General features: G+C 49.5%; 1 protein-coding gene across 2 annotated transcripts in view; it reads left to right on the forward strand.

The window, feature by feature from the left end:
- LOC132235109 (complement C3-like) overlaps nt 1-17,874 on the forward strand; it is a 44,967-nt gene extending 27,093 nt beyond the window's left edge. For both annotated transcript variants that reach the window (XM_059696933.1, XM_059696934.1), the window contains 19 exons: nt 63-149; nt 835-1,038; nt 3,488-3,563; nt 3,860-4,019; nt 4,993-5,091; nt 6,597-6,753; nt 9,066-9,229; nt 10,788-10,946; nt 11,090-11,149; nt 11,277-11,364; nt 11,481-11,532; nt 14,708-14,795; nt 14,901-14,993; nt 15,853-15,958; nt 16,172-16,261; nt 16,479-16,562; nt 17,260-17,343; nt 17,434-17,569; nt 17,657-17,874. In XM_059696933.1, coding sequence (XP_059552916.1) covers nt 63-149; nt 835-1,038; nt 3,488-3,563; nt 3,860-4,019; nt 4,993-5,091; nt 6,597-6,753; nt 9,066-9,229; nt 10,788-10,946; nt 11,090-11,149; nt 11,277-11,364; nt 11,481-11,532; nt 14,708-14,795; nt 14,901-14,993; nt 15,853-15,958; nt 16,172-16,261; nt 16,479-16,562; nt 17,260-17,343; nt 17,434-17,569; nt 17,657-17,798 — 2,129 coding nt within the window. In that variant the 3' untranslated portion in view covers nt 17,799-17,874. The remainder of the gene's footprint in view (nt 1-62; nt 150-834; nt 1,039-3,487; nt 3,564-3,859; nt 4,020-4,992; nt 5,092-6,596; nt 6,754-9,065; nt 9,230-10,787; nt 10,947-11,089; nt 11,150-11,276; nt 11,365-11,480; nt 11,533-14,707; nt 14,796-14,900; nt 14,994-15,852; nt 15,959-16,171; nt 16,262-16,478; nt 16,563-17,259; nt 17,344-17,433; nt 17,570-17,656) is intronic.
- The last annotated feature ends 7,333 nt before the right edge of the window (nt 17,875-25,207 follow it).

Genomic DNA, 25,207 nt, shown 5'->3' on the forward strand with positions numbered 1-25,207 from the left:
GTGGTGTGCAGGGTCTGGTGAAAGGAGGCTGGTGCCAAGGGTGTCTCCCATTCCACCGACAGACGGTGTGCAGCGAGTGGAGGTCGAGGCTGCAGACCTCAGTGACCAAGTCCCTGACACAGAGTCGGAAACCAGGATCCTCCTGCAGGGTGAGATGGCCTTGGTCCAACCCCATGGGGCCCAGGAAGGTGTGGGAGCCATGACCCCTGGAGAGGGCTCCCAGTTCCATCATTTCCAGGAATATCGAACCATGGCACCTCTCTCCTTCTCCTGTGCTAGAACAGCCTCCTTGATGTGCTCACAGAAGCCTCCAGGCAGTACTTAGCTTCTGCTGATAAAGAAGCTTCAATGAGAACAGAAATTCTGGAATGAATTGCCCAGGATGGAGGACTGGGAGGAGAAGGCACAGGAAGGAGCTAGCAAAGCCCCTTGCAACCTCTGAGCTCTTAGGTTTGGGATAGAGACTCTTGGTTTCCTGATCTGTGATGAAGTCAAATAGTGGTACCTGTTTCGAGGGTTGTTGGGAAAATTAAATGAGATGCTATATTGTGTTCTCTTAGAAGGGAGCTTGGCAAATGGCAAATGGCATTAAGCATGATAGACGTATTCATGACCATTGTTCCTGGAATTATTTTACTACTGGTGGCGCATGAGGACTCAGGGACAACCCCCCTTGCCTCGTTCAGTCACATGCCTCCAGCTGCCAGCTGTCCCTGACTCCCTGACTCTTTGGCACTGGCTGGTTAGAGCCAGGGAAGGCTAGGGGCAGCCCCAACCCTCTTCAGCCCACAGTAGGTCTTACTGCCTGAACGCCATCCTTCCTCCTGGCTGCAGGGACCCCAGTGGCCCAGATGGCAGAGGACGCCATCGATGGGCAGCGTTTGAAACACCTCATTGTGACCCCTGGGGGCTGTGGAGAGCAGAACATGATCCGCATGACGCCCACTGTCATCGCGGTGCACTATCTGGACAACTCTGATCAGTGGGAGAAACTTGGCATTGACAAGCGGCAGAAGTCTGTGGAACTCATCAAGAAGGGTATGTCCCCTTCCCCTATTGGAGGCCCCCACTCTGAGGCCCCTCTCTGAGCTCCTTCCTCCTCTGAGACCCCACCCCCTCTTGAGGCCCCACCCCTTCTCTGAGACATCCTGCTCTCCCCTCTGTGAGACCCTGGTTACTCTGAGTTCCCTCTCCCAATGAACTCCCTTAAGAGCCCTTCTCTCGACCAACTTCTGGGACTGAGAACCAAGATGGCGGCATAGGTTAATGCCGGAGTTTGCTGCTTTGAACAACTACTTCAAAAGTGAAACTAAAAGACGGAAGGGACATCACCCAGAACCACAGGAACGCTGGCTGAGTGGAAGTCCTACAACTAGGAGGAAAGAGAAACGCATACGGACACTCAGAGGAGGCGCAGTGCTGAAGTCAAATTCTGAGGTGCAGAGTGCGCCGAGCGGGCTGGCGGCGGAGGGCGCCGTTGGCGTTTTCAATCGGGAGGGAGTCGCAGACTCTGAGCTTCAGATACAGGCGAGTCTTTAGGGACCCAGACTCAAACGGGAGAAGCGGGACTGTCTGGCTTCGGTCAGAGCGAGTGCAGCTTTCTCTCCCAGCTTTGCAGCGGGTGCTGGGACTCAGAGAGGCAGAGCCCCTGGGGACAGGACTGAGAGCCGCCATAACTGCTCTCTCCGGCCCACCCTGTTGATCCTGTGCGACCCGCCCTGCCCAAGCCCTGCACAGAGGCATTTGCCGGATAGCCTCAGGCAAAGGCTAGATTAGCACCTCCCTAGAGGACAGAAGTTCTCTCACTGCTGACACAGCTGATTCTCATAGCCACTTGGCCTGGAGGTCAAACCCTCCCTGGTATTAGCTACAACAATCAAGGTTTAACTATATGACTGCAAACAAAGACCACTAGGGAGTGCACCAAGGAAGCATAACAAAATGCGGAGACAAAGAAACAGGACAAAATTGTCAATGGAAGATATAGAGTTCAGAACCACACTTTTAAGGTCTCTCAAGAACTGTTTAGAAGCTGCCGATAAACTTAATGAGATCTACAAGAAAACTAATGAGACCCTCGATGTTATGTTGGGGAACCAACTAGAAATTAAGCATACATGGACTGAAATAAAGAATATTATACAGACTCCCGACAGCAGACCAGAGGAGCGCAAGAATCAAGTCAATGATTTGAAATGCGAGGAAGCAAAAAACACCCAACCGGAAAAGCAAAATGAAAAAAGAATCCAAAAATGCGAGGATAGTGTAAGGAGTCTCTGGGACAGCTTCAAGCGTACCAACATCAGAATTATAGGGGTGCCAGAAGATGAGAGAGAGCAAGATATTGGAAACCTATTTGAAGAAATAATGACAGAAAACTTCCCCTACCTGGTGAAAGAAATGGACTTACAGGTCCAAGAAGCGCGGAGAACCCCAAACAAAAGGAATCCAAAGAGGACCACACCAAGACACATCATAATTAAAATGCCAAGAGCAAAAGACAAAGAGAGAATCTTAAAAGCAGCAAGAGAAAGAAACCCAGTTACCTACAAGGGAATACCCATACGACTATCAGCTGATTTCTCAACAGAAACTTTGCAGGCCAGAAGGGAGTGGCAAGAAATATTCAAAGTGATGAATACCAAGAACCTACAACCAAGATTACTTTATCCAGCAAAGCTATCATTCAGAATTGAAGGTCAGATAAAGAGCTTCACAGATAAGGAAAAGCTAAAGGAGTTCATCACCACCAAACCAGGATTATATGAAATGCTGAAAGGTATCCTTTAAGAAGAGGAAGAGGAAGAAAAAGGTAAAGATACAAATTATGAACAATAAATATGCATCTATCAACAAGTGAATCTAAGAATCAAGTGAATAAATAATCTGATGAACAGAATGAACTGGTGATTATAATAGAATCAGGGACATAGAAAGGGAATGGACTGACTATTCTTGGGGGGGAAAGGGGTGTGGGAAATTCAGGAAGAGACTGGACAAAAATCGTGCACCTATGGATGAGGACAGTGGGTGGGGAGTGAGGGCGGAGGGTGGGGTGGGAACTGGGAGGAGGGGAGTTATGGGGGGGAAAAAAGAGGAACAAATGTAATAATCTGAACAATAAAGATTTAATAAAAAAATAAAAATTAAAAAAAATATAAAAAAATATAAAAAATAAATAAATAAATAAATAAATAAATAAATAAAAGAGCCCTTCTCTCTCTGAACCTCCTCTCCTCTGAGAAGCTTTTACTCCTCCTCACTCTGATCCCTGCACCCTTGCAGAGTCCCTCCACCCTATTAGCTCGCCTCCCCTCCAGACATTCCTCCTTTTCCTGAGCCCCCTCTTTCCTCTCTGAACCTCACCTTTCCATTTCACAGAATCCTTGTTCCCTCTCTAAGCCTCCCTCCTTCCTGGCATACCCACACCAGCCACTGCCTCCACTCAGCCCTCGCTCCTCCAGTGACACTTCTCTCTTCCTTGCAGGGTACACAACACAACTGACCTACAGACATCCCAACAAGGCCTTTGCAGCCTACCAGAGTCGGAAGTCCAGCACCTGGTGAGCCTGCCCATCCTTGACCCTGCACGGGCCTGAGCCCTGGCCTGGGGTAATCTAGACTGGCCTCCCACACAGCCCTGTGCCTCTGGACCCCTCCACCTTCAGAGTTAAGGTGCCCAGTAGCTGAGTGAGCTACCATCACTAAGTACTGCCTATAAGCAGCATTGGGTCCTAAGACCTAGCCTGGGAAACTGGGCGCACCTGAGCAGGCCCTGCCCCACTCTGCTCCTTGCTTGGCTGGGATGGCAGTCTCTGGATCCCAGAGCCAATTGGCTCATGCTCTGTGCCCACCCCAGGCTGACAGCTTACGTGGTCAAGGTCTTCTCTCTGGCCACCAACCTCATCGCCATCGACTCCGAAGTCATCTGTGGGGCTGTCAAGTGGCTGATCCTGGAGAAGCAGAGGCCTGATGGAGTCTTCCAGGAGGATTCACCCGTGGGACAACTACAAATGACTGTAAGAGGCCGGGATTCAGGCTAGGGGAGAGGAGTGCCTGAGTGCCCCCGCATGGACAGGAGACAGGCTCTGTCTGCCATTTGCCCAATTCCCAGCGTGGGATGGACAGAGAAATAAAGGAGCCATGAATGTCACTTCTCCTTTGCAAAAACCAGAGACCTCAGGGTCCCGTGAAAAATGAAAGTTCCCTAGCCCCCCATTGCTTTCATTAAATCTGAGAAGTCCTTAAAATTGTGGTTCTCAAACTCTAGTCTCCAGGCCAACAGCATCAGCATCAGCTACAAGTTTGTTAGAAATGGACATTCTTGTGCTGGATCCCAGATGCATGAATGAGAAACTTTGCGGGTGGGGCATAGGAATTGGGGTTTTAATAAGCCCCTGACTCCAGGTAATGCTGACGTGTGCTCAAGTGAGCAAACCACGGCTTCAGCCTGACCTTTGGGCTTCCAGCCTCGCAGCCTTCCCTTTCCACACTCCATCTGTACTGCCTGGAGCCTTGCTCCCGGGCACAGGGCCTTTGCACATGCTGTTCCCACTACCTGGCATGTTACCACTGCCCTCTTTGACAGTTGAGTCCTACTCACTCTTCAGATTGTGGCTCCACTTGTCATCCCTTGGGGACACCTTTCTAATGGCCCTGACCAAGACACACCCCCGCTATCCATTCTCACTGCCACATCCACTTCTGCGCAGCTCTGGTCAGTTTGTAACGATATATCTGTGATGAGCTGGTTGGCTCATGCCTGTCCCTCCTACAAGATGGGGAGCTCCATGAGGGCTGGAGCCATCTTACCCACAACACCAGCAACATTTACAGAATGAGTGAGTGAATGAATGGATACTAGAGTATGGCCCTCCTGTGAGACACTGGGGAGAGACCCACCCTTGCCCTGCCCCACCGATCCTACAGGGGGGTGATTGGCATGAGGGGCACATGGTTGACCCCATCCTTACTCCCTCCTCCACACCCTAGGGTGGCTTGAATGATGCTGAGGAGAAAGATGTGTCCCTCACAGCCTTCGTTCTCATCGCACTGCAGGAGGCTAAAGATATTTGCGAGGGACAGATCAACGTAAGTGTGCCCTGCCCTCCCTTCTCTTACCCAGGCACAGGTAGTGTGGAGGTTCTGTAATCTCGGCATCTGCTTTGTCCTTGGGCAGTGGTTCTCAGCCTTCTGGCCCTTTAAATACAGTTCCTCATGTTGTGACCCAACCATAAAATTATTTTCGTTGCTACTTCATAACTGTAATATTGCTACTGTTATGAATCATAATGTAAATATCTGATATGCAGGATGGTCTTAGGTGACCCCTGTGAAAGGGTTGTTCGACCGCCAAAGGGGTCGACCCACAGGTTGAGAACCGCTGTGCTAGGGTTTTGAGAGTGGGTTGTTTGACCTTCAGCTTTCTAAGAGGGAAACTCCAGGATCCCAACTTCAACAGTTGCTTCTCCCTCCTCAGGACCCCAGAAAAGAGAGGGAGGAGAGAAAGGCTATTACGTTTAAGGCCAGAGGAACCTTGTTTTAATCCTTGCAGATTTGAAATAAAGTATGATAGAAAAGAGACAGCTCTAGGGCAGTGGAGTCAGACAGACCTACATTCAGATCATTACTCTCAGGGGCGGCCCATTACTGGGCCTCAGTGTGTGCATCTGTAAGATGGGTATAATAATTTTTGTATTTTTAGGACTCTCTGAGTTCTAGATGTAACACATGTGTAAGCTACATTATGTAAAAAACAGGGTAAGGCAAATCACTTAAGAAAAAACAACAACAACAAAGGTAGTAAACATTAAAAACTCATCACTTCTTAATTATTTTACTACCTTTTATCATTATCCATGATCTTGAGGTTATTTACGTCTGTTGTACCTATACAGTGGAAATACTTTATAATCTCTTCCCAATTCTACAGTCAGTGACTCCATGCTGGTAGGTTGAAATCAGCCATGGTTGTATTTACACTATAAAAATCAGCAAACACTACAAAGCATATCTGCCTCTGCACCTCATCTCAAGGGTTTCAGTGTTCTCTGTGCAGTAGGGATGGTGATGGAAATAAAACCTACCTCATAGGATTTTGAGATTAAATGAGTGGATATGTGACTAGCACATAGTGAGTGTTAGCTACAATGACGATGATGATTAGACAATAGGTGGACCCAGTGGTGTGCTAACCCTGGGTGCCTATTTGGGGCATCTCTTTCCCACTCTGTTAAGGTATGTCACACTGGTAGCTTGAAATTAGCATGGTGGGAGTATTTACACCACAGTCACTGGCAATCAGTAAACTAGCTCCCCGAACCCTCACCCCCTGCACTGACTAGACAACTGGTTATTAAATATTTACTAGCACACCACTGGTATACAGACTGCACCAGGAACATGATAGGTACTCAGCAACAGAGCAGTGCACAGTGGCTAAACTGCCTGGGGAACCCTTAAAAATAGACACATCCAAGAAAAATATGTACCAAGGCCAGAAACATTATGCCCAGGAAGTGGTGATTGTGTGATCCTTGTCAGCTCTTTGGGGCAGCAGTGCCACCTGAGCAGAGTACCCAATCGTTTTCTCATAGAGCCTTGGGGGCAGCATCAATAAGGCTGGAGACTTCATTCAAGCACACTACATGAACTTGAAGAGACCGTATGCTGTGGCCATTGCTGGCTATGCCCTGGCCCAGTTGGGCAAGCTGGAGGGCCCTCTCCTCAACACATTTCTGAAAGCAGCCACAGGTGAGAGGCAGCCTGGCGGGGTAAGGAGAGATATGTGGCTGGGGGTTGAGGGTGGCCATCTTAAACCGGGCTGCATGGTTCTAAGCTGAGCTGGGAAGAGTGAGTCTGGGTGTGAAAAGTCCTCATTGCAAGCATGACACAAAAGGTCCATTGCATGATTCAACAAGTATTTGTTGAGTACTTGCTATGACACAGGAGCAAGGACATGGGCTCTGACATCAGACAGATTCAAGTTCAAAATCAAATCGCCCTCAGCCACATTCTCACGGTGTGATCTTGGACAATCCACTTAACCTCTATGGACATTGTGTATAAAACGATACCGACATCACAAGAATGATGCGAAGATTAAATGAGTGATGTGGTTAGGAGAATGTCTAGCACATAGTAAGAGATCTATCACTGATGTTGTTATTGCCTTTACTATCTATATAATAAAGAGCAGGATTGTAACAACATTACCACGGAAGGCTCTACCAGACCGGAAGTCAGTGCTGGGTTGCCATGGCGACCCAGCACTGACTGGGGCCACTGCAGGTGCCCTGATCCAGCACTGACTGACTAGGGGGCTGCGGATCAGGCCAGGAGAGAGGCATGCAGAGAGAGAGGCAGGTTCTGATCCATAGCCTCAGTGGCAACCCTTGATCGGAACTTGCCTTTCTTTCTCTCCCCCCCTGGCCAACGGCTGTGCCTCCATTTCACTCCAGGCCTCCACTGGGGCTGCTGATCAGCCCTGCCTTTCTGATCAGGCCCTATTGGTAGGCCCAGATACGCTGGCTGGCATAGAAACTGACCAATCAGAACCAAATCTGGGTCAACTGTGAGGAGCCAATGGCTGCCTAGGCGACGGAGCTTTTGACACTGCCTGACATAGAAACTACCAATCAGAACCAAAATGGACAGCAGAGGAGGGCAGTTGGGGGCAAGATCAGACTGGCAGGGGAGGGCAGTTAGGGGTGATCAGTCAGGCAGAGACAGTTAGGGGTGAACAGGCCAGCAGGAGAGAGCAGTTAGGGCCAAGATCAGGCTGGCAGGGGAGGGCAGTTGGAGGCAATCAGGCAGGCAGGCAGATGAGTGGTTAGGAGCCAGCAGTCCCAGATTGTGACAGGGGTGTTGAACCACCGGTTTAGGCCTGATCCCACGGGCGGTCAGACATCCCCCGAGGGGTCCCCGATTGGAGTGGGTTCAGGCTGAGCTGAGGGAACCCCCTCCCTCCATGCATGAATTTCATGCACCGGACCTCCAGTTATTAATAGCATTCCCATTATTTCAAGGGTTATTAGGATTAGATAAGAGAATGACATCGGAATTTTAGGCCAATAAGTAGCACATTGTGAGCACTTAATCACTGGTTCAAGTGATGACACCTTATCAGGTTTATGCTCACTTCTGTAACATATCTGAATGTATACTAAAGTAGTTTAACACAGAGAAGTTGGTTTCTTGCTGTGTAAGAAACAGCACAGTATGGCTGTCCCAAGTTGGTGGACACCTCTCATCTATACAGTGATGCAGGGACCCAGGCTCTATCTTCTCATGGCTCTGCCACCTTGGGGCCTCAGAATCCCTTCTATTAAAGCAGAAGGAAACAGTCAGGAAGACTGTGCAAGGGAGGTAGACCAGCCATGGAAAGGGCCCAACAATTGCCTTGCACATTCCATTAGCCAGAGCTCAGTTATGTGTCCGTACCTACCTGCAAAGGCCTCTGGCAGATGTAGTCCAACTCTGTGCCCAGGAAGAGGAGGGAATGGTTCTTGGTGACAGTCTCTGTCATGAGTACTTTCTTAGGCACTTGGGACATAACAGTGAATATGGCATAGCCCCTGTCATCATGGCCTCATGTTCCAGTTGAGGAAAGAAATTGAATTAATAGGTTTCTGTAGAGCATCATTGTGCTGGGACAGGAGAAGCACAGGATGTTTCAAGAGACAGAAGGAAAGGTCTCACTCTGTCTTGGGTGCCATTGAAGCCGAATTGTGCGGGGTGGATAAGAATTAACCTGGGGTAGGTGGAGAAAAGGTGCTCCAAGATGGGAGAACAGAACACGCAAAGGCTCAGAGGCGAGAATGAGCATGGCAACCTTAGGGAATCTGCTCCCATAGATCAGAGGGGCTGCGGTTCAGAATTTAAACAGAAGAGTAAAGGTTGATGAGGGAAGAGAGTAAGGCAGGGGCCAGCAGACTGAAAGCCACAAATGTGGGCCAGGACACCTGAACACCGAGGTCTAGTACAAGTCTGTTTCTGAGCTTTCTCTGAACTACCTCCAGGCTGGACAGAGCAGTGAGCTTGGGGGCTGGTGTTCTCTCTTGTAGATAAGAACCGCTGGGAGGAGCCTGGCCAAAGGCTCCACACTATAGAGGCCACATCCTATGCCCTGTTGGCTCTGCTGCTGCTCAAAGACTTTGACTCTGTACCTCCTGTTGTGCGCTGGCTCAACGAACAGAGATACTACGGAGGTGGCTATGGCTCCACCCAGGCAAGTGGTCCCACATCCCCCAGGCAAATGCATCCTTACCTCCTCTGGCCTGACTGGCCACCCAGATAAGATGCTGAGACCAAGAGAGGCAGTTGATTGAAATGAAGTTGAGAAATCAGGTTTTTGTTTTGGTTTGGTTTAGTTGCAAATCTATATATAGATTCTAGACTAAATTCTGGATGCCCAAAGTTGTGTTTTGAGCTCCCTTTCCCTCCTGGTGTCCAGATCACATTCTCAAGGCCCAGGTTCAATGGTGAGCCTCTCTCTGATGGGTTCTAGACCATGTTTCCAGTTCCACCAGGCCTCCCATCTTATTCTGTTTCACTGGTGGGTTCTAGACCAATTCTCAATTATTATAGGGAATCATCAAGTCCATCTCTCCCTCTGGCGGGTTCTAGACCATGTACTCACTTCCACGAGGCTCCCAGTGTTACCTTGTCTTACTATGGGTTCTACATCATGTTCTCAGTTTTCTAGAGTATTGTCAAAGCCTGCTCTCTTCCAGCTGGGTTCTAGACCATGGTTTCAGCAACCTCAAGTCTAGCAAGCTCAGGCTTCAGTTTGATTCCCTTTCTCTCTGGTGGTATTCTCAGATTTTTTTAAAACATCCTCATCCAGTGATGTTTATGGGTTTAGAGAGAGAGGAAGGGAAAGAAAGAAAGAGGAAGAGAGAGACAGAAAACAACATATTGATGTGAGAGAGAACCATCAATGGATAGCTTCCCATATGTGTCCTGACCAGGGATGGAATCTGCAACCTTTTGATGCATGAGACAGTGATCCAACCAACTGAGCCACCTGGCCAGGGCTCAGTGTCACTTTTGGATTCTAGATTATATGCTCAGTTGTCCTCGGGTTCCAATTTTATTATTTATGCACAAATAGGCTCTAGATACATTCTCGGTGTCTGCAAACCCTGTGTTAGACTCTCTTCTCTGGATGGGTCTAGACCACATTCTCAGTGTTACTAGACCTTACATGTTGTTGTTGTGTTGTTGTTGTTGTTTTGGTAGCAGCTGTTGGCATGTTTTTATTTTATTTTTTAAATATATTTTTATTGTTGAAGATATTACAGCTGTCTCTCATCCCCACCCCACCTCACTCCTTCCAGCCCCTCCTCACCCCTCAGGTCTTCACGACCTTATTGCCAGTGTCCATTCGCTAGGCATATTAGACCCTCAGTCTTATGCCGGCACTTTCTCATGTATCTACACATGCTCAGTGTCTCCACACTCTGGTGTAAGCCTCTGTCCCTTGGAGAATTCTAGGAGATGTCCTCAGTGTCTAATGACCCCCAGCCTTACCCTTGTGCCCTCTGGTCCCGTCTAGGTCACAATCTTAGTGTCACCAAGCACTAGACTGAGCCTCTCTCACTGAGAGAGTTCTAGAACATGTCCTCAGAATATCACAACCCCCATTCTTATTCTCACCCCCTCTGGTGCATTGTAGGCCACAGTCTTAGTGGCCCAGCTCTAAGCTGAAACTTTTCATCCCCCAGCAGGTTCTGACTTCTTTCTCAGTCTCTCACATCACCCTCTTTTTCCCTCATGGGTTCTAGGCCACTTTCATGGTGTTCCAAGCCTTGGCCCAATACCAGAGGGATGTCCCTGACCATGAGGATCTGAATCTGGATGTGTCCATTAACCTGCCCAGCCGCAGCTCTGCGGTCACTCACCGCATCCTCTGGGAATCCGCTAGCCTCCTGCGATCAGAAACGGTACAGCTGCTTGGCCAATCCCTCCTCGCTCTCATCCTCCAGCCAGTCAGAGTCTGCAGGAGGCAGGAGGGAGGGCAGGTGACCATTGCAGCCAGGGAAGGCTTGGCTCCTAACACCTTCTTTTCTCTCCCCACTCCCTGCAGACAAAGGAAAATGAGAAGTTCACATTAACAGCTAAAGGGAAAGGACAAGGCACCTTGTCGGTAAGGACCGGAGCCCACACCTGCTTTGCTCACCACCTTCTCTCAGCCCCTCTGCCCCAGAGGGACCATCTCCTTCCCAAGTCAAGTTTGCTGACACCTCATCTCCGCCCCCCCCCCAACTCTCCAGGTGGTGACAATGTACCAGGCCAAGATCAAAGGCAGAGCCTCTTGCAATAAGTTCAGTCTCAAGGTTAACCTGCGACCAGCCCCTGAAGGTAGAAGGAATAAAGACCCTATCTGTCTCCCTTACCCCACTGCCATTCTAGTGTCTGCCCTGCTCCTGAATCAGGACCCAGCCTTGATTCAGCCCTTCTGTCTTCTATGTTTCTAGTGAAGAAGCCTCTGGAAGCCACACGCAGCATGTACCTCGACATCTGTACCAGGTAAGAGATGGGTCACTGGGGTTCATCTCGCTCATCCCTCTGTCTCTAGCAAGACTTCCTGTAAATAATATCCAAGGTACCTACTACTCTCTGGGAATGTATTGTGTGCTTAGTACTGTGCTGAGCACCCTCCAGGAGGTAGACAGCACGGCATGGCCATGACCACATAAGATGAGACTGTGAAAAGTGATGTTGATAATCAACAAAAAGGATTACAACTGTTAAAGGAATTTTACATTATTGTTATTTTTAACTTTTTATTTCTTTCAGAGAGGAAGGGAGAGGGGGAGAGAGGTAGAAGCATCAATGATGAGAATCATTGATTGGCTGTCTCCTGCACACCCCCTACTGGGGATAGAGCCCTCACTGGGGCATGTGCCCTGACCAGGACTAGACCTTTGACCTCCTGGTTCATAGAGGGAAGCTCCACCACTGAGTAAAACCGGCAGGGCTTACATTATTTTTTTATCACAACATCAAATACTCTTGTACTGACAGTTTAAAAAATATAGAGTAAGGAAAAGTGTAGTGATATGAGTATTTGTTTAGTGCACGGTAATTTAAAATGTCAGAACATTGAGATTGAAGTTGGTTTTGGTTTTTTGTGAAGCACTTATCCAAAGCCAGTGATGGCCAACCTTTTGAGCTCGGCGTGTCAGCCTTTTGAAAAACCCTAACTTAACTCTGGTGCCGTGTCACATATAGAAATTTTTTGATATTTTCAACCATAGTAAAACAAAGATTTATACTTTTGATATTTATTTTATACTAGAGGCCCGGTGCACAAAAATTTGTGCACTCAGGGGGGAAGGGGGTGGTCCCTCAGCCCAGCCTGTGCCCTCTCGCAGTCTGGGACCCCTCGGGAGATAATGACCTGCTGGCTTAGTCCTGCTCCCGGGTGGCAGAGGGCAGGCCCAATCCCTAGGTGCAGCCCCTGGTAGGGCTCAGAGCAGGGCTGATAGGGGAGTTGGGGCGCCGCCCCCTGTCATGCACAGAGCAGGGTGATCGGGAGGTTGTGATGCCACCCTCAGTCATGCTCAGGGTAGGGCCGATTGGGGGGTTGGGGCACCGTCCCCTGTCACAGTCAAGGCAGGATCAATGGGGAGGTTGCGGCGACACCCCGTCACCCACAGAGCAGGGCCAATCAGGGGGTTGGGGAGCTCCCCCCTGTCACGCACAGAGCAGGGCCCATCAGGGGGTTGGGGAGCTCCCCCCTATCAGGCACAGAGCAGGGCTGATCAGGGGGTTGGGGTGCCTTCCCCTGTCACAAACAGAGCAGGGTGGATAGGGAGGTTGTGGCCCCGCCCCCTGTCACACACAGAGCCGCAGGGCGATCAGGGGGTTTGGGCGCTGCCCCCTGTCACGCTGATCCCAGTGCTGGGAGGCATATTACCCTTTTACTATATAGGATAGAGGCCTGGTGCACAGGTGGGGGCCGGCTGGTTTGCCCTGAAGGGTGTCCTGGATCAGGGTTGGGGTCCCCACTGGGGTGCCTGGCCAGTCTGGGTGAGGGGATGATGGCTGTTTGCAGCTGGTCACACACCCTTCAGGGTGGGGGTCCCCACTGGGGTGCCTGGCCAGTCTGGGCGAGGGGCTGAGGGCTGTTTTCAGGCTGGGGTGACTGAAGCTCCCAACCGCTCCTTTTCTTCTTTTTTCTTTTTTTATTCTGGGCCAGCTTTAGCTTTGAGGCTTGGCTCCAGCTCTTAGGCCTCTGCTGCTGAAAGTAGGTTTCTGGCCTTTGCTTACAATGTTGCGATCCTGCTGGCTGAAGTCCGGTGGACTAAAGGAGGTTTCTGGGGTTTTGTTTAGCTTCTATATTTGTTACATAGTTGCTTAGAGTTGCAGCTCAGAAGCCTGCAGCAGCAGGTGGGGAACGTTGGAGTCCTCCATCACTGAAGCTAGCAAGCCTCATGTTAGTTTCAAGCTGCCTGGCTGCCAGCCACCATCTTGGCTGGCAGTTAATTTGCATATCTCACTGATTAGCCAATGGGAAAGGTAGCGGTCGTATGCCAATTACCATGTTTCTCTTTTATTAGATAGGATATTTAAATGCCATTTAACAAAGAAAAATCAACCAAAAAAATGAGTTCGCGTGTCACCTCTGACACACATGTCATAAGTTCGCCATCACTGTCCAAAGCCCTGTAGTTTGAACAGAGCCTCCTTTCTTCTCTGTAGCACTTATGATATGGAGCAAGCATCTGTTCTATGACGCTGTGAAGTGTCATGTTCCTTCTAAGTTTAGGTCAACTTCCCACATGTAATCCTCTGAGCTTTCGATGTCACGAGGTATTTAAGAGTTCCTTCACCGGGAAGTGTTCTGCCAGTGTCACCTCCTCTGGGACATCATTTTTGGCCACAACCACTTTCTTCCTTCATGTTGACGCCCTGCCTTCACTAAGTGCCTCTGGCCCCATGCTGGTCTCTCCAAGGGCAGCAGGCCCACATTCCACCACCTGCTGTTTCTTCTCTGACTCCGTTTAGGTGCTGCTGAAATTTCACTCCCAGTGTTACCACTCTCATTTCTGTGCTGCACTTTCATCTTTGCCGGCGATTCCCTTCCAATGATCCATTTTGGTAAAATCTCACATGGTTATTTTTTTACTGAGAGAGAAGGAAGTAGCACAACCACACAACACGTGGCTTGAATGACGGGTGCTCAGTGACCCATCACTGACAGACTTTGAAATAAGTGATGTGATTGGTCATTGATTGTAATGCTCACTTATTTATGTAGTGATGGGTGGACTGAAGAGCTGGCAACTAGATTTGTCCTTTGGGCGTTTGCTCATTAATATATTGTGGTACTGGAATTAGACCGTGTTGCTGAGGGGCTGGTGTTATTGAACTAGACCTTGATAATGGAATCATGCAAAGTGAGACCTGCCTGTACTCTTGTCTTCATTTTCTAGAAGAACTGGGGCCCGAAGAGGTGAAGTGACTCATCCAATGTCACATAGAGCTGGGATGTGAACCCATGTAGTTGGGCTTCAGAGGCTGAGCAGTTAGTTGCCTTAACCATTACACCTTCCCTTTATTCCCCTTGGGGGAGTGTTTCCTAAGATCTGACATCCTCTATGCTGCTGTGTGGCAACCAGAAGCCTCACTCACTGATCAGACCCCCTTGTCCAGGCACTGACCCCTAGGGCTAACCCTATCTCTCTGCCCCATCAAGGTACCTGGGAGACCACGATGCCACTATGTCCATCCTGGATATATCCATGATGACTGGCTTTGCTCCTGACACTGCTGACCTCAAGCAGGTGTGAAAATCCTGGGCTCAGGGGTTAGGATTGGTGGGAAGGAGCCTGGGGCCTGGCAGAGGCTGAGGGAAGGAAGGGATTTTCACAAGCTCTTCCCTTCTCCAGCTGGCCAGTGGCACTGACACGTACATCTCGAAGTTTGAGTTGGAAAACAAGCCCTCCTCCAACAAGAACACCCTCATCATCTACCTGGATGACGTAAGGCTTCCATTGGGACCTTGACCCATATGTCGCTGGCCTTTTCCTTCTCTATTGGTCTTAGAGTCTTCTGCTTGATCCATCCCTTCTAGAAGAAAAGAAGATTGATTGTACATGAGATGGATTTTTTAAAAAATCTTTTCATTTTAATTTTTGTACTTTTAATTTTTTATGTAATTCCAACCTTACAGAGAAATTGTAGAACAGTATAAAAAGTTCCATATACTCTTTACCCAGGTTCATTAATTGTTAGCAATTTCCTCCAAATACACTAGTGCATGTCTATCACATATACATACATGTCTGTCTTTCTTCCTTTCTTTTTTTCTTTCTCATTTACTTTCCCAGATTTATTGAGATATAATTGGCATATAACACTGTGTAAGTTTAAGGTATACAATGCAATGGTTGGATATATGTATATTGGAAAATGATGACCACAGTAAGGTTAGTTAGCACGTGTACCACCTCATAGTGTTAACGTGTGTGTGTGTGTGTGTGTGTGTGTGTGTGTGTGTGTGTATGTGGTGATAACTTTTAAGATTTACTATATTAGCAGCTTTCAAATATGCAGTGCAGTATTGATAACCATGGGATGTTTTTAGGGCACAGATAGCAATCCATTGGCCAGAATTCAATTTCATGGTCAAACCAAATGGAAAGGGAGGCCGAGAAGTGTAATCTAGCCATAAGCCTTGGAGAAAAAGAAAATAGATTTGTGGGCCTGCTCATTAATCTTTGCCACTTCTCACTTCCCCTCCCTCACCACGGACATCCTCTCCACGCAGATCCCTCCTTGGTCCACCATTTCTCCTTATGCTGGACTCCCTCCCACTGACTCACCTCCTGCTTTTCCCAGATCTCACATGATCAAGAGGACTGTATATCCTTCAAAGTTCACCAGTTCTTTAAAGTGGGACTCATCCAGCCAGGGGCAGTCAAGGTGTACTCTTATTACAACCTGGGTGAGCAGCCAACCTCGGGCCTGAGGCCTGAGGGTCCCAAGGTACTATAAGATGGGGGATCCAGAGCTTGGTGATTGGGGACCTGGGAGTCCCAGGGTTCAGGACCTAGCATCCCCAGGTCTGAGGGACTGGAGTTGGGAACCTGAGCCCCACAGGCATGGTGTTGGGTGGAGGCCTTAGCTCTCTGAAGCCTCCCACTCCCTCTACCCACAGATGAGACTTGTACGCAGTTCTACCACCCGGAGAAGGAAGATGGATTGCTGAGCAAACTCTGCCACAATGAAATATGCCGCTGTGCTGAGGGTGGGTGCACAGGAGCCAGGAAGTAGAAGGCCATGCCCACTTAATAAACCACCCCCCTCACACACACACCTTCCATGGTGGTGATGCAAGGGGCCCCAAAAGCCCACACCCAGGGGATACCAAGAGGGATGGGCCTAGGGCCGACCACACCCATGGGTGGCGGGCCCTGGATGGGAAGTGGAGCTTAGGTCATGTCCCCTGTCCACCCACCCTACAGAGAACTGTTTCATGCACCATTCAGAGGACCAGGTCACCCCAGATGACCGGGTGGACAAGGCCTGTGAGCCGGGAGTGGACTATGGTGAGGAGCGGGTGGGGAGACAAACGTGCAAGTGTGATTGTGTGTGAGTGATGGTGTGTGTGGCTGTGGTTGTGTGGGTGAGACTATGTGATGGCAGGTGTGGTCATGGTTGTGTGTGTGTGACTGACTGTGAGTGGCCACAGGTTCATGTGTTTCAGGCTATGGTTGTGGGTGACTAGTGTGTGTGTTATTAGAGGCCATGATTGCTGGGGAACCATGGTTATGACTGGGCTGGGTATGTGCAAGAGTGTGAACAAAGGTGTTTGTGAGTAGATGTGGTTGTGTATGTCTGAGAGTGTGGTTGTAAATAGCCATGATTGTGTGAGATGGTGACAGTGGATAGGCATAGCTGTCCCTGTGTATACCATGAGTTGTGAGTGGCTACAATTGTGTGCATGGCTGTAGGTGACTATGTGTGAGATGGTGTTGTGAGTGACTGTGTGTAAGAGATGGTGGTTGTGGGTGACAGTGGACAGGAGTAACTGTCCTTGTGTACAGGATGAGTTATAGGCGGCTGTAACTGTGCACATGGCTGTGGGTGACTATGTGAGATGGTGGTTGTGTGATTCTATGTGGCTGTATGTGGCTGCTTGGGAAGCCATGTGCCCAGGTGCCCTTACAGGTAGGCTCCCCTGCTGTCAAGCCTGCCCATGACCCATGCCCTCCTTTGCCCCCCTCTCCTCCCCACCCCCTGCAGTGTACAAGACCCTTCTGCTCAGGAAGGAGCTGTCCGATGATTATGACGAGTACATAATGGTCATCAAGCAGATCATCAAATCAGGTCAGCCCTGGGCTGCCTTCTGTCTTTCTGCCTTCCCCTCCCTCCTCCTGCCTCCTCCACCCCAGCTCAGCGTCATTCTCTCCCCTCCAGGCACTGACGAGGTGCAGCCTGAACAGGAGCGCAGATTCATCAGCCCCGTCAAGTGCAGAGCAGCCCTGAAGGTGCAGGAGGGGAAACACTACCTCATATGGGGCCTCTCCTCAGACCTGTGGGGAGAGAAATCCAAGTGAGTGCCCACCCTGCACATGTGTGTGCTCGCCCCACCCACCCTTCCAGGACCCCTCCTGACCTGCCGTGTGTCCCTCCTCCCCAGCATCAAGTACATCATCGGGAAGGACACCTGGGTAGAGCTGTGGCCCGAAGCGGATGAATGCCAAGATGATGAGAACAAGAAGCTGTGCAGGGACCTGGCCAGCTTCAGAGAGAGCATGGTTGTCTTTGGTTGTCCCAACTGAGCCCTCATCAGGCTGCTCCCCCCAAAAAAGCTTCTGTTTGTTAACATAAAAACATTCAAACCTGCCAAAACTGGTTTGGCTCAGAGGATAGAGCGTTGGTCTGCGGACTGAGAGGTCCCAGGTTCGATTCCGGTCAAGGGGCATGTACCTTGGTTGCAGGCATATCCCCAGTGGGAGATGTGCAGGAGGCAGCTGATCGATGTTTCTCTCTCTTCAATGTTTCTAACTCTCTATCTCTCTCCCTTCCTCTCCGTAAAAAATCAATAAAATATATTTTTTAAAAAAATTCAAACCTGCAAAGAATTTTTGTGAGTTTATTTGAACCAAACTGTTAACAATTGCGGGAAAGCAGAATCTTGACAATTGCCAGGAAGCAGAATCTCGTCGTATTGGGTATTGGGATAATGCTCCAGCGAATGGCAGTTTTTCAGCTTGTTTTATACTTTACAGCCAAAGGAGGAGACATAAGTGGGTTACATGACATCCATCGGTAATAGATTAGGGAGGTGGGAGAAAGCAAAGCCGGGAAACCTCTGGGATTGGATAAAAAGTAAAATGATAGACAAACACTTCTTTTACTTAAGTCGGTGCAAGATAGTTAACAATTTTATGTCAACAATGAACTCAATAACAATGTGGGAATTTCTGGACTCTGCAGAGTGGTGCCTGTGCTTTCAGGGGGCCGGGAAAAAGGGAAATTATTTTGACATTCCAACGTTATGTTATCGTAGATGCAAAAAGACAATAAGCTCACTTAAGGTAAAAATTGACCTTTGTCAGGGAAGATACTGACCTAGAACATGACTATTCACTATCAACTGCTTTTAGTTAAAGGCTTAACTTCAGACCATTCTTTGTGGCTACTTTAGGTCTTTGAGTTTGCAAAACTGCCACACAGGTCTTCCCTGAACTAGTCAGGTGAGCATGTGACTTTTTTTTCATCCATAAGTTGTATTCTATGTGATCTCCCAAAGTCTGGAGGTCTGTGCCAGAAGGAAAGTGACAGTTATGGTCCCTAGCTACCTCACCTGCATCTCAGCTCCGTCCTTACTTGAAATCTCCAAGAATTTTGCATTCTTTCCTGTGTACTGATGCCCTCATCATCATCACCTGCAGCTCACTGCCCCCTCACCTGAGTTCTCACCTACTTGTTCTACTTGTTTACTTGCCTTCTTACTGCATCCTGAGTTTTTACCATTCTCAGTGGAATCTGTACCTCTCTTACCTGCATCCTTGACTATATCCACCTGCATTTTTGCATCCTCACCTGGCCCCCCACCTACATATCTGTCCATAAACTTACCTGTATCTCTACTTATACTTTCACCATCTTTCCACCCGCATTCTCATCGGGGACCTCACCTGCATCTCTAAATCCTAATCTGGATCTCTTCCTGACTTCTTATCAGCATCCTTACCTACACTCTACCTACTCAGTTACGTGCCTTCTCACCTGCACCTTCCGCTGCATCTTTAGCTATGTCGTCATCAGCATCATAACCTTACAGTCTCCTCTCCTTTCTCACCTGCATCCTCACCTGCATCCGCACCTGTTCTCATACTTCTCATTCACAGCTCACTATCTCCAAGGCATTCTCACCTGCATTCCCTTTTGTGCTCTAGGCTCATTCTCCCAGTCACCTCTTTCTAGATGGGCCTGAGCAGGCTCCTCCATGCTTCTGTAGGACCCAGTGGGGAGGCTGTGCCCAGGAGGGGGCGGTAAGGAGCAGGCAGGGTGATATTTCCTGTGGGGGAGCCTGATTGAGTGAGGAGAAGGCATGAGTCAGCAGTTGAGGAGAGAGTACCGGGGCTGTTGCGGTCACAGCATCACCAGGGCGGGGGTGGAATGACAGCCACCAGGTTGAGTGGAACTACTGGTTGCAAAGTGAAACTGGAACTCCAAAGGCCTCATCTAGCCTCTAGATCCTCGAAGACTGTTGAGGGTGGGAAACAAGCACAGGGTTCTGGATCCCGTCATCATGGGGGAAAAAAACCTACAGCCTGGAAATCACCCCAGCACATCCCCCTGGCCCTAGAGCCCCTGGTCCTAGAAACCCCCACCTCCCACTTCCAGGATGGTGTGGGAACACATTCACAGCCCACCCCTGCTTCCTCCAGCCCCCACTTGCCAGAGATTTCCGTGGACGGGAGACTCAAAGACCCTCATCACTCACTAGGTGTCCCAGCTGACATCAGTCTGCTGTTCCCTCCCCTGATGTCCGTCTTCTCATTTCTTTTCTTGCCTGTTTCCCCTTTCTCCTGCCCTGGGTCCGTTGTCCTCATTTCTTTAACAACTGGGGTTTGGTGTTGCTTGAGCACCTAAGGTTCTGTGAATATTTTGAAGACAGCAGAGAGTTGATTTCAGACAGCGAGGAAAGGAGAGCAGGGCAACGTGAGAAGGCCTGGCTGTGATGGGGCCACCAGTAAAGGTCCTTTACATGAGGGTGGTTCATGTCCTGTGTGAACTTAGCCAGGCCATGGAGACCAGCCGTTTGGTGAAATACCAGCTAAATGTAGCTAGGAAGGTATTTTAAAAATGGGATTCACATCTATTGTCAGTTGACTTTAAAAGCAGTTTACCTTAGCCCAGCCAGTGTGGCTCAGTGCTTGGGCATTGATCTAAAAAACCAGGAAGTCACAGCTTGGTTCCAGTCAGGGCACATGCAGCTCCATTCCCAGTAGGGGGCATGCAGGAGGCAGCTGATCAGTGATTCTCATCATTGATGTTTCTATTTCTCCTTCTCCTTTCCTCTCTGAAATATATATATACTAGGGGCCCGGTGCACGAAATTCGTGCACTGGGTGTGTGTGGGGAGGGGAGTGTCCCTCAGCCCAGCCTGCCCCCTCTCACATACTGGGAGCCCTCAGGCGTTGACCCCCATCACCCTCCAATCGCAGGATCGGCCCCTTGCCCAGGCCTGATGCCTCGGCCAGAGGCGTAGACCCCCATCACCCTCCGATCGCCTGATCGGCCCCTTGCCCAGGCCTGACGCCTCCGCCAGAGGTGTCAGGCTTGGACAGGGGACCCCCACCTCCCCCTGATCACTGGCTCTGGCCCCCACCCAGGCCTGAGGCCTCTGGCCCAGGAATCATGCCTGGGCAGGGGACCCCCATCTCCCTCTGATCGCTTGCTCCACCCCCCGCCCAAGCCTGACGCCTCTGACCCATGCTTCAGGCCTGGGCAAGGGGACCATCATATCCCCCCAATGCCCGGCTCCGCCCCCCACCCAGGCCTGATGCCTCGGCCAGAGAAGTTGACCCTCATCACCCTCCGATCACCAATCACTGGATCGGCCCCTTGACCAGGCCTGAGGCCACTGGCAGAGGTGTCAGGCCTGGGCAGGGGACCCCCAGCTCCCCGCAGTTGCAGGCTCCGCCCCTGCCCAGGCCTAACGCCTCTGGCCTAGGCGTCCGGCCCAGGCAGCGGGGACCCGCAGCTGCAGCGGCCCCGCGGTCATGGGCTCCACTTTAGGCCCAGGCAAGGGACCCCTAGCTCCCGGGACTGCCAGCTTCGACCGTGCCCAGCTCCCATCGCTGGCTCCACCCCTACTTCCTGCTATCACTGGCCAGGGCGGCAAAGGCGCCTGATTCTCCGATCATGGCTGGGGGGCAGGGCAAAGGCGGCCCCAGGGCCGCCTTTGCCCTGCCCCCCAGCTCTTAGCTCCCCCCTGGGTTTCCGATCACTGTCAGTGGCAGGGGGCTTCTTCCTGCTTTCCTTTTTGCCTCCCTGCATTGTGCCTACATATGCAAATTAGCCGCCATCTTGTTGGCAGTTAACTGCCAATCTTAGTTGGCAGTTAACTGCCAATCATAGTTGGCAGTTAATTTGCATATAGCCCTGATTAGCCAATGAAAAGGGTATCGTCGTACGCCAATTACCATTTTTCTCTTTTATTAGATAGGATATGAAAAAGGAGTTTACCTTTGATAATTTGGGTGTGTCTCATCCAATCAATTGAAGGGATGAAGAGGAAAAAAAAAAAAACAGGTTTCCTGAAGAAAAAGGGATTCAAGACAGCAGTGTAGAAATTCTAGCCTTCAGACTAAAGGCTGCATCAACTCAACTGAATCTCTAGCCCACTGGAGATTTCGAACTTGCTGAGCCACACAATTGTCTGAGCCAACTCCTTAAAGTAAACCTCTGTTTCTCTGTCTTCCCATATACAAATAGATAGATGATCCAGATTAAATATAGATATAATTAGATACAGAAACCCCTGCCTAATGCAGATGGTCAGGGAAATCTCCTATGAAGGTTGCGGTTCTTGAGTCAAGACATAGATGACAAGGAGGAGGTAGAAAAGACTGTTTCGGGCAGAGGGAACAGCACATGCAAAGGCCCTGAGATACCTGTTGCAGGGTGAGCGAGGGTACAAGGGCTTCAAGATAGTGACACCCACTTAGTGTCTAAGCTCAGGGGATGGCAAGCTTTTTCTCTAAAGGGCGAGATAGTCAGTATCTCAGGCTTTGAGGGGTGAGAGATAAAATGGAAGCTATTATTAAGGTACTTCCACCCTGCCACGCCATTTGCTTGGAATGGGCCACTGGAGTGACTTGCGGCCCACTGCTGGAGACATTCTCTAGATGAAGAGTGATCAATCTGAGGCTTGGCAATCTAAGCAGGGGCAGGAGTGGGGGTGACCCCCAAGGCCAGTTTCTCTCTCTGCTCCACTTCTCAGCCAGCCTGTCCCTTCAAGATCCAGTTCTCTCATCTGGATAGCTGGCCAGAGGGCAAGGTGCATGTTGAGTCACCCACGCCCAGAATGAGATTCATCCACTCAGTGCCTTCCAGTCACCAACAGAGGACATTCCAACATGTTGGAGTAGTCAGTGTGACCTCACATAGTGTGGACAGTGGTCAGGTTTGGGCTGCGGGTCAAGGGGGCAGAGTGGGGTTTAGGGGCAGAGGAGAACCCCCAGCTGTGTCTCTACAGCTCACTGAAATCCCATCCCTGAGAACTGCTCCAGTATCTGTACAGAAGCAGGAGGTCCACTGGATTGGCCTGCTTATTTTTGCTAATAAGCTCAATGGGAGGCCATTGAAAGATTTTATATATTTTTTTAATTTTATAAACATATTTTTATAGATTTCAGAGAGGAAGAGAGAGGGATAGAGGGATTAAAATACCAATAATGAGAGAGAATCATTGACCGACTGCCACCAGTATGCCCCCACTGGGGATTGAGCCTGCAACCCAGGCATGTGACCTTGACCGGGAATTGAACCATAACCTCCTGGTTCATAGGTCAATGCTCAATCACTGAGTCACGCCAGAAGGGCCACTGAAAATTTTAAACAGGGGGGAGATGAGAGCTCCCTGAAATGTTAAAAAATCTAATGCAGGCCATTTCAATTCTAGTTATGTACCCCAAAGAATTGAAAACTGGTGCCCTGACAAATATACGTGCATGCGGGCTCACCACAGCAGCATGATGCACAGTAGCCAAGAGGTAGAAACAACTTAATGCACATCAACAGATGAATGGATACACTAATGTGGTCCTTCCACACAATGGAATACTATTCAGCCATAACAGAGGATCAAAGCATTGACGCTCACTATGATGTGGATGAACCTTGAAAACATTATACTCAGTGAACAAAGACCACACATCATATATTTCCATTTTTATGAAATATTCAGAACAGGTAGTGGTTGCCCAGGACTGGAAAGATTGGGGAATGGGAAGTAACTGCTTAATGGCTATGGGGCTTCCTTTGGGGGCATTGAAAATGTCTTGGAACTAGATAGAGTTGCACAACATTGTCAATGTATTAAATGCCACTGAGCAACCTGCTTTGAAATGGCTAGTTTTAGGATATATGAATTCACCTCAATAAAATCTACACTAATAAAAGAGAAAAATGGTAATTGGTGTACGACGATACCCTTTTCATTGGCTAATCAGGGCTATATGCAAATTAACTGCCAACTAAGATTGGCAGTTAACTGCCAACAAGATGGTGGTTAATTTGCATATGTAGGCACAATGCAGGGAGGCAAAAGGGAAAGCAGGAAGAAGCCCCCTGCCACTGACAGTGATCGGAAACCCAGGGGGGAGCTAAGAGCTGGGGGGCAGGGCAAAGGCGGCCCTGGGGCCGCCTTTGCCCTGCCCCCCAGCCATGATCGGAGAATCAGGTGCCTTTTCTGCCCTGGCCAGTGATAGCAGGAAGTAGGGGTGGAGCCAGTGATGGGAGCTGGGCACGGTCGAAGCTGGCAGTCCCAGGAGCTAGGGGCCCCTGGCTTGGGCCTAAAGCGAAGCCCACGATCGCGGGCCGCTGCAGCTGCGGGTCCCCGCTGCCTGGGCCGGACACCTAGGCCAGAGGCGTCAGGCCTGGGCAAGGGGCTGATCCTGTGATTGGAGGGTGATGGGGGTCAACGCCTGAGGGCTCCCAGTATGTGAGAGGGGGCAGGCTGGGCTGAGGGACACTCCCCTCTGCCCCACACCCAGTGCACGAATTTCGTGCACCGGGCCCCTAGTAAAATATAAATAACTAAGCAAGGTCACACTAACTAGAGGATAGAGAATGAATTGTAAGGTGACAAGAGGTAAAGCAGGACATGCAGCCGGAAAGCCACTGCAACCGTCCACACAAGAAATGACGGGAGCCTTAATGTGTCAGTCCATTCGGGCTACTAGAAGATATCCTAGAGTCTACGGCAGTGATCGCGAACCTATGACACGCGTGTCAAAGGTGACACGCGAACTCGTTTTTTGGGTTGATTTTTCTTTGTTAAATGGCATTTAAATATATAAAATAAATATCAAAAATATAAATCTTTGTTTTACTATGGTTGCAAATATCAAAAAATTTCTATATGTGACACGGCACCAGAGTTAAGTTAGGGTTTTTCAAAATGCTGACACGCCAAGTTCAAAAGGTTCGCCATCACTGGTCTAGGGCCTAGACTGAATGGTTTAAACCACAGACCTTTATCTCACACAGTCTGGGAGCTGGAAGCCAAGATGAGGGTGCCTGCTTGGTGGGTCTCTGGAGAGAGCTCTCTTCCTGGCTTGCAGATGACCACCTGCTCACTGTGTGTTCACATGGGAGAGAGAATCTCTCTCGCGTGTCATAAGGGCACTAATCCCATCACTAGGACTTTACCCTCATGACCTAATAATCTCCCACAAGTTCCACGCCCAGATACCATCACATTGGGGGGTTAGGACTCCACATATGAATTTTGAGGGGCACAACATTCAATCCAGAGCACTTACTAGTAGCTCAGGTGGTCGTGCTATCAAGGAGGTGACAAGACCTCGGTTCTTATCTTCTTGAAGCAAAGATTTCAGCTAAGAGACAAAGGCAGCAAAGCAAGCAAGAATTTATTGACTTCATCAAAAGCATGCTCAGTGAAACAAGGAAGGGCCTCACATAGAAGAAGCAACAGGAGAGCCTAGGC

The sequence above is a fragment of the Myotis daubentonii genome, chromosome 5, assembly GCF_963259705.1.
Source record: "Myotis daubentonii chromosome 5, mMyoDau2.1, whole genome shotgun sequence".
Lineage (NCBI taxonomy): Eukaryota > Metazoa > Chordata > Mammalia > Chiroptera > Vespertilionidae > Myotis > Myotis daubentonii.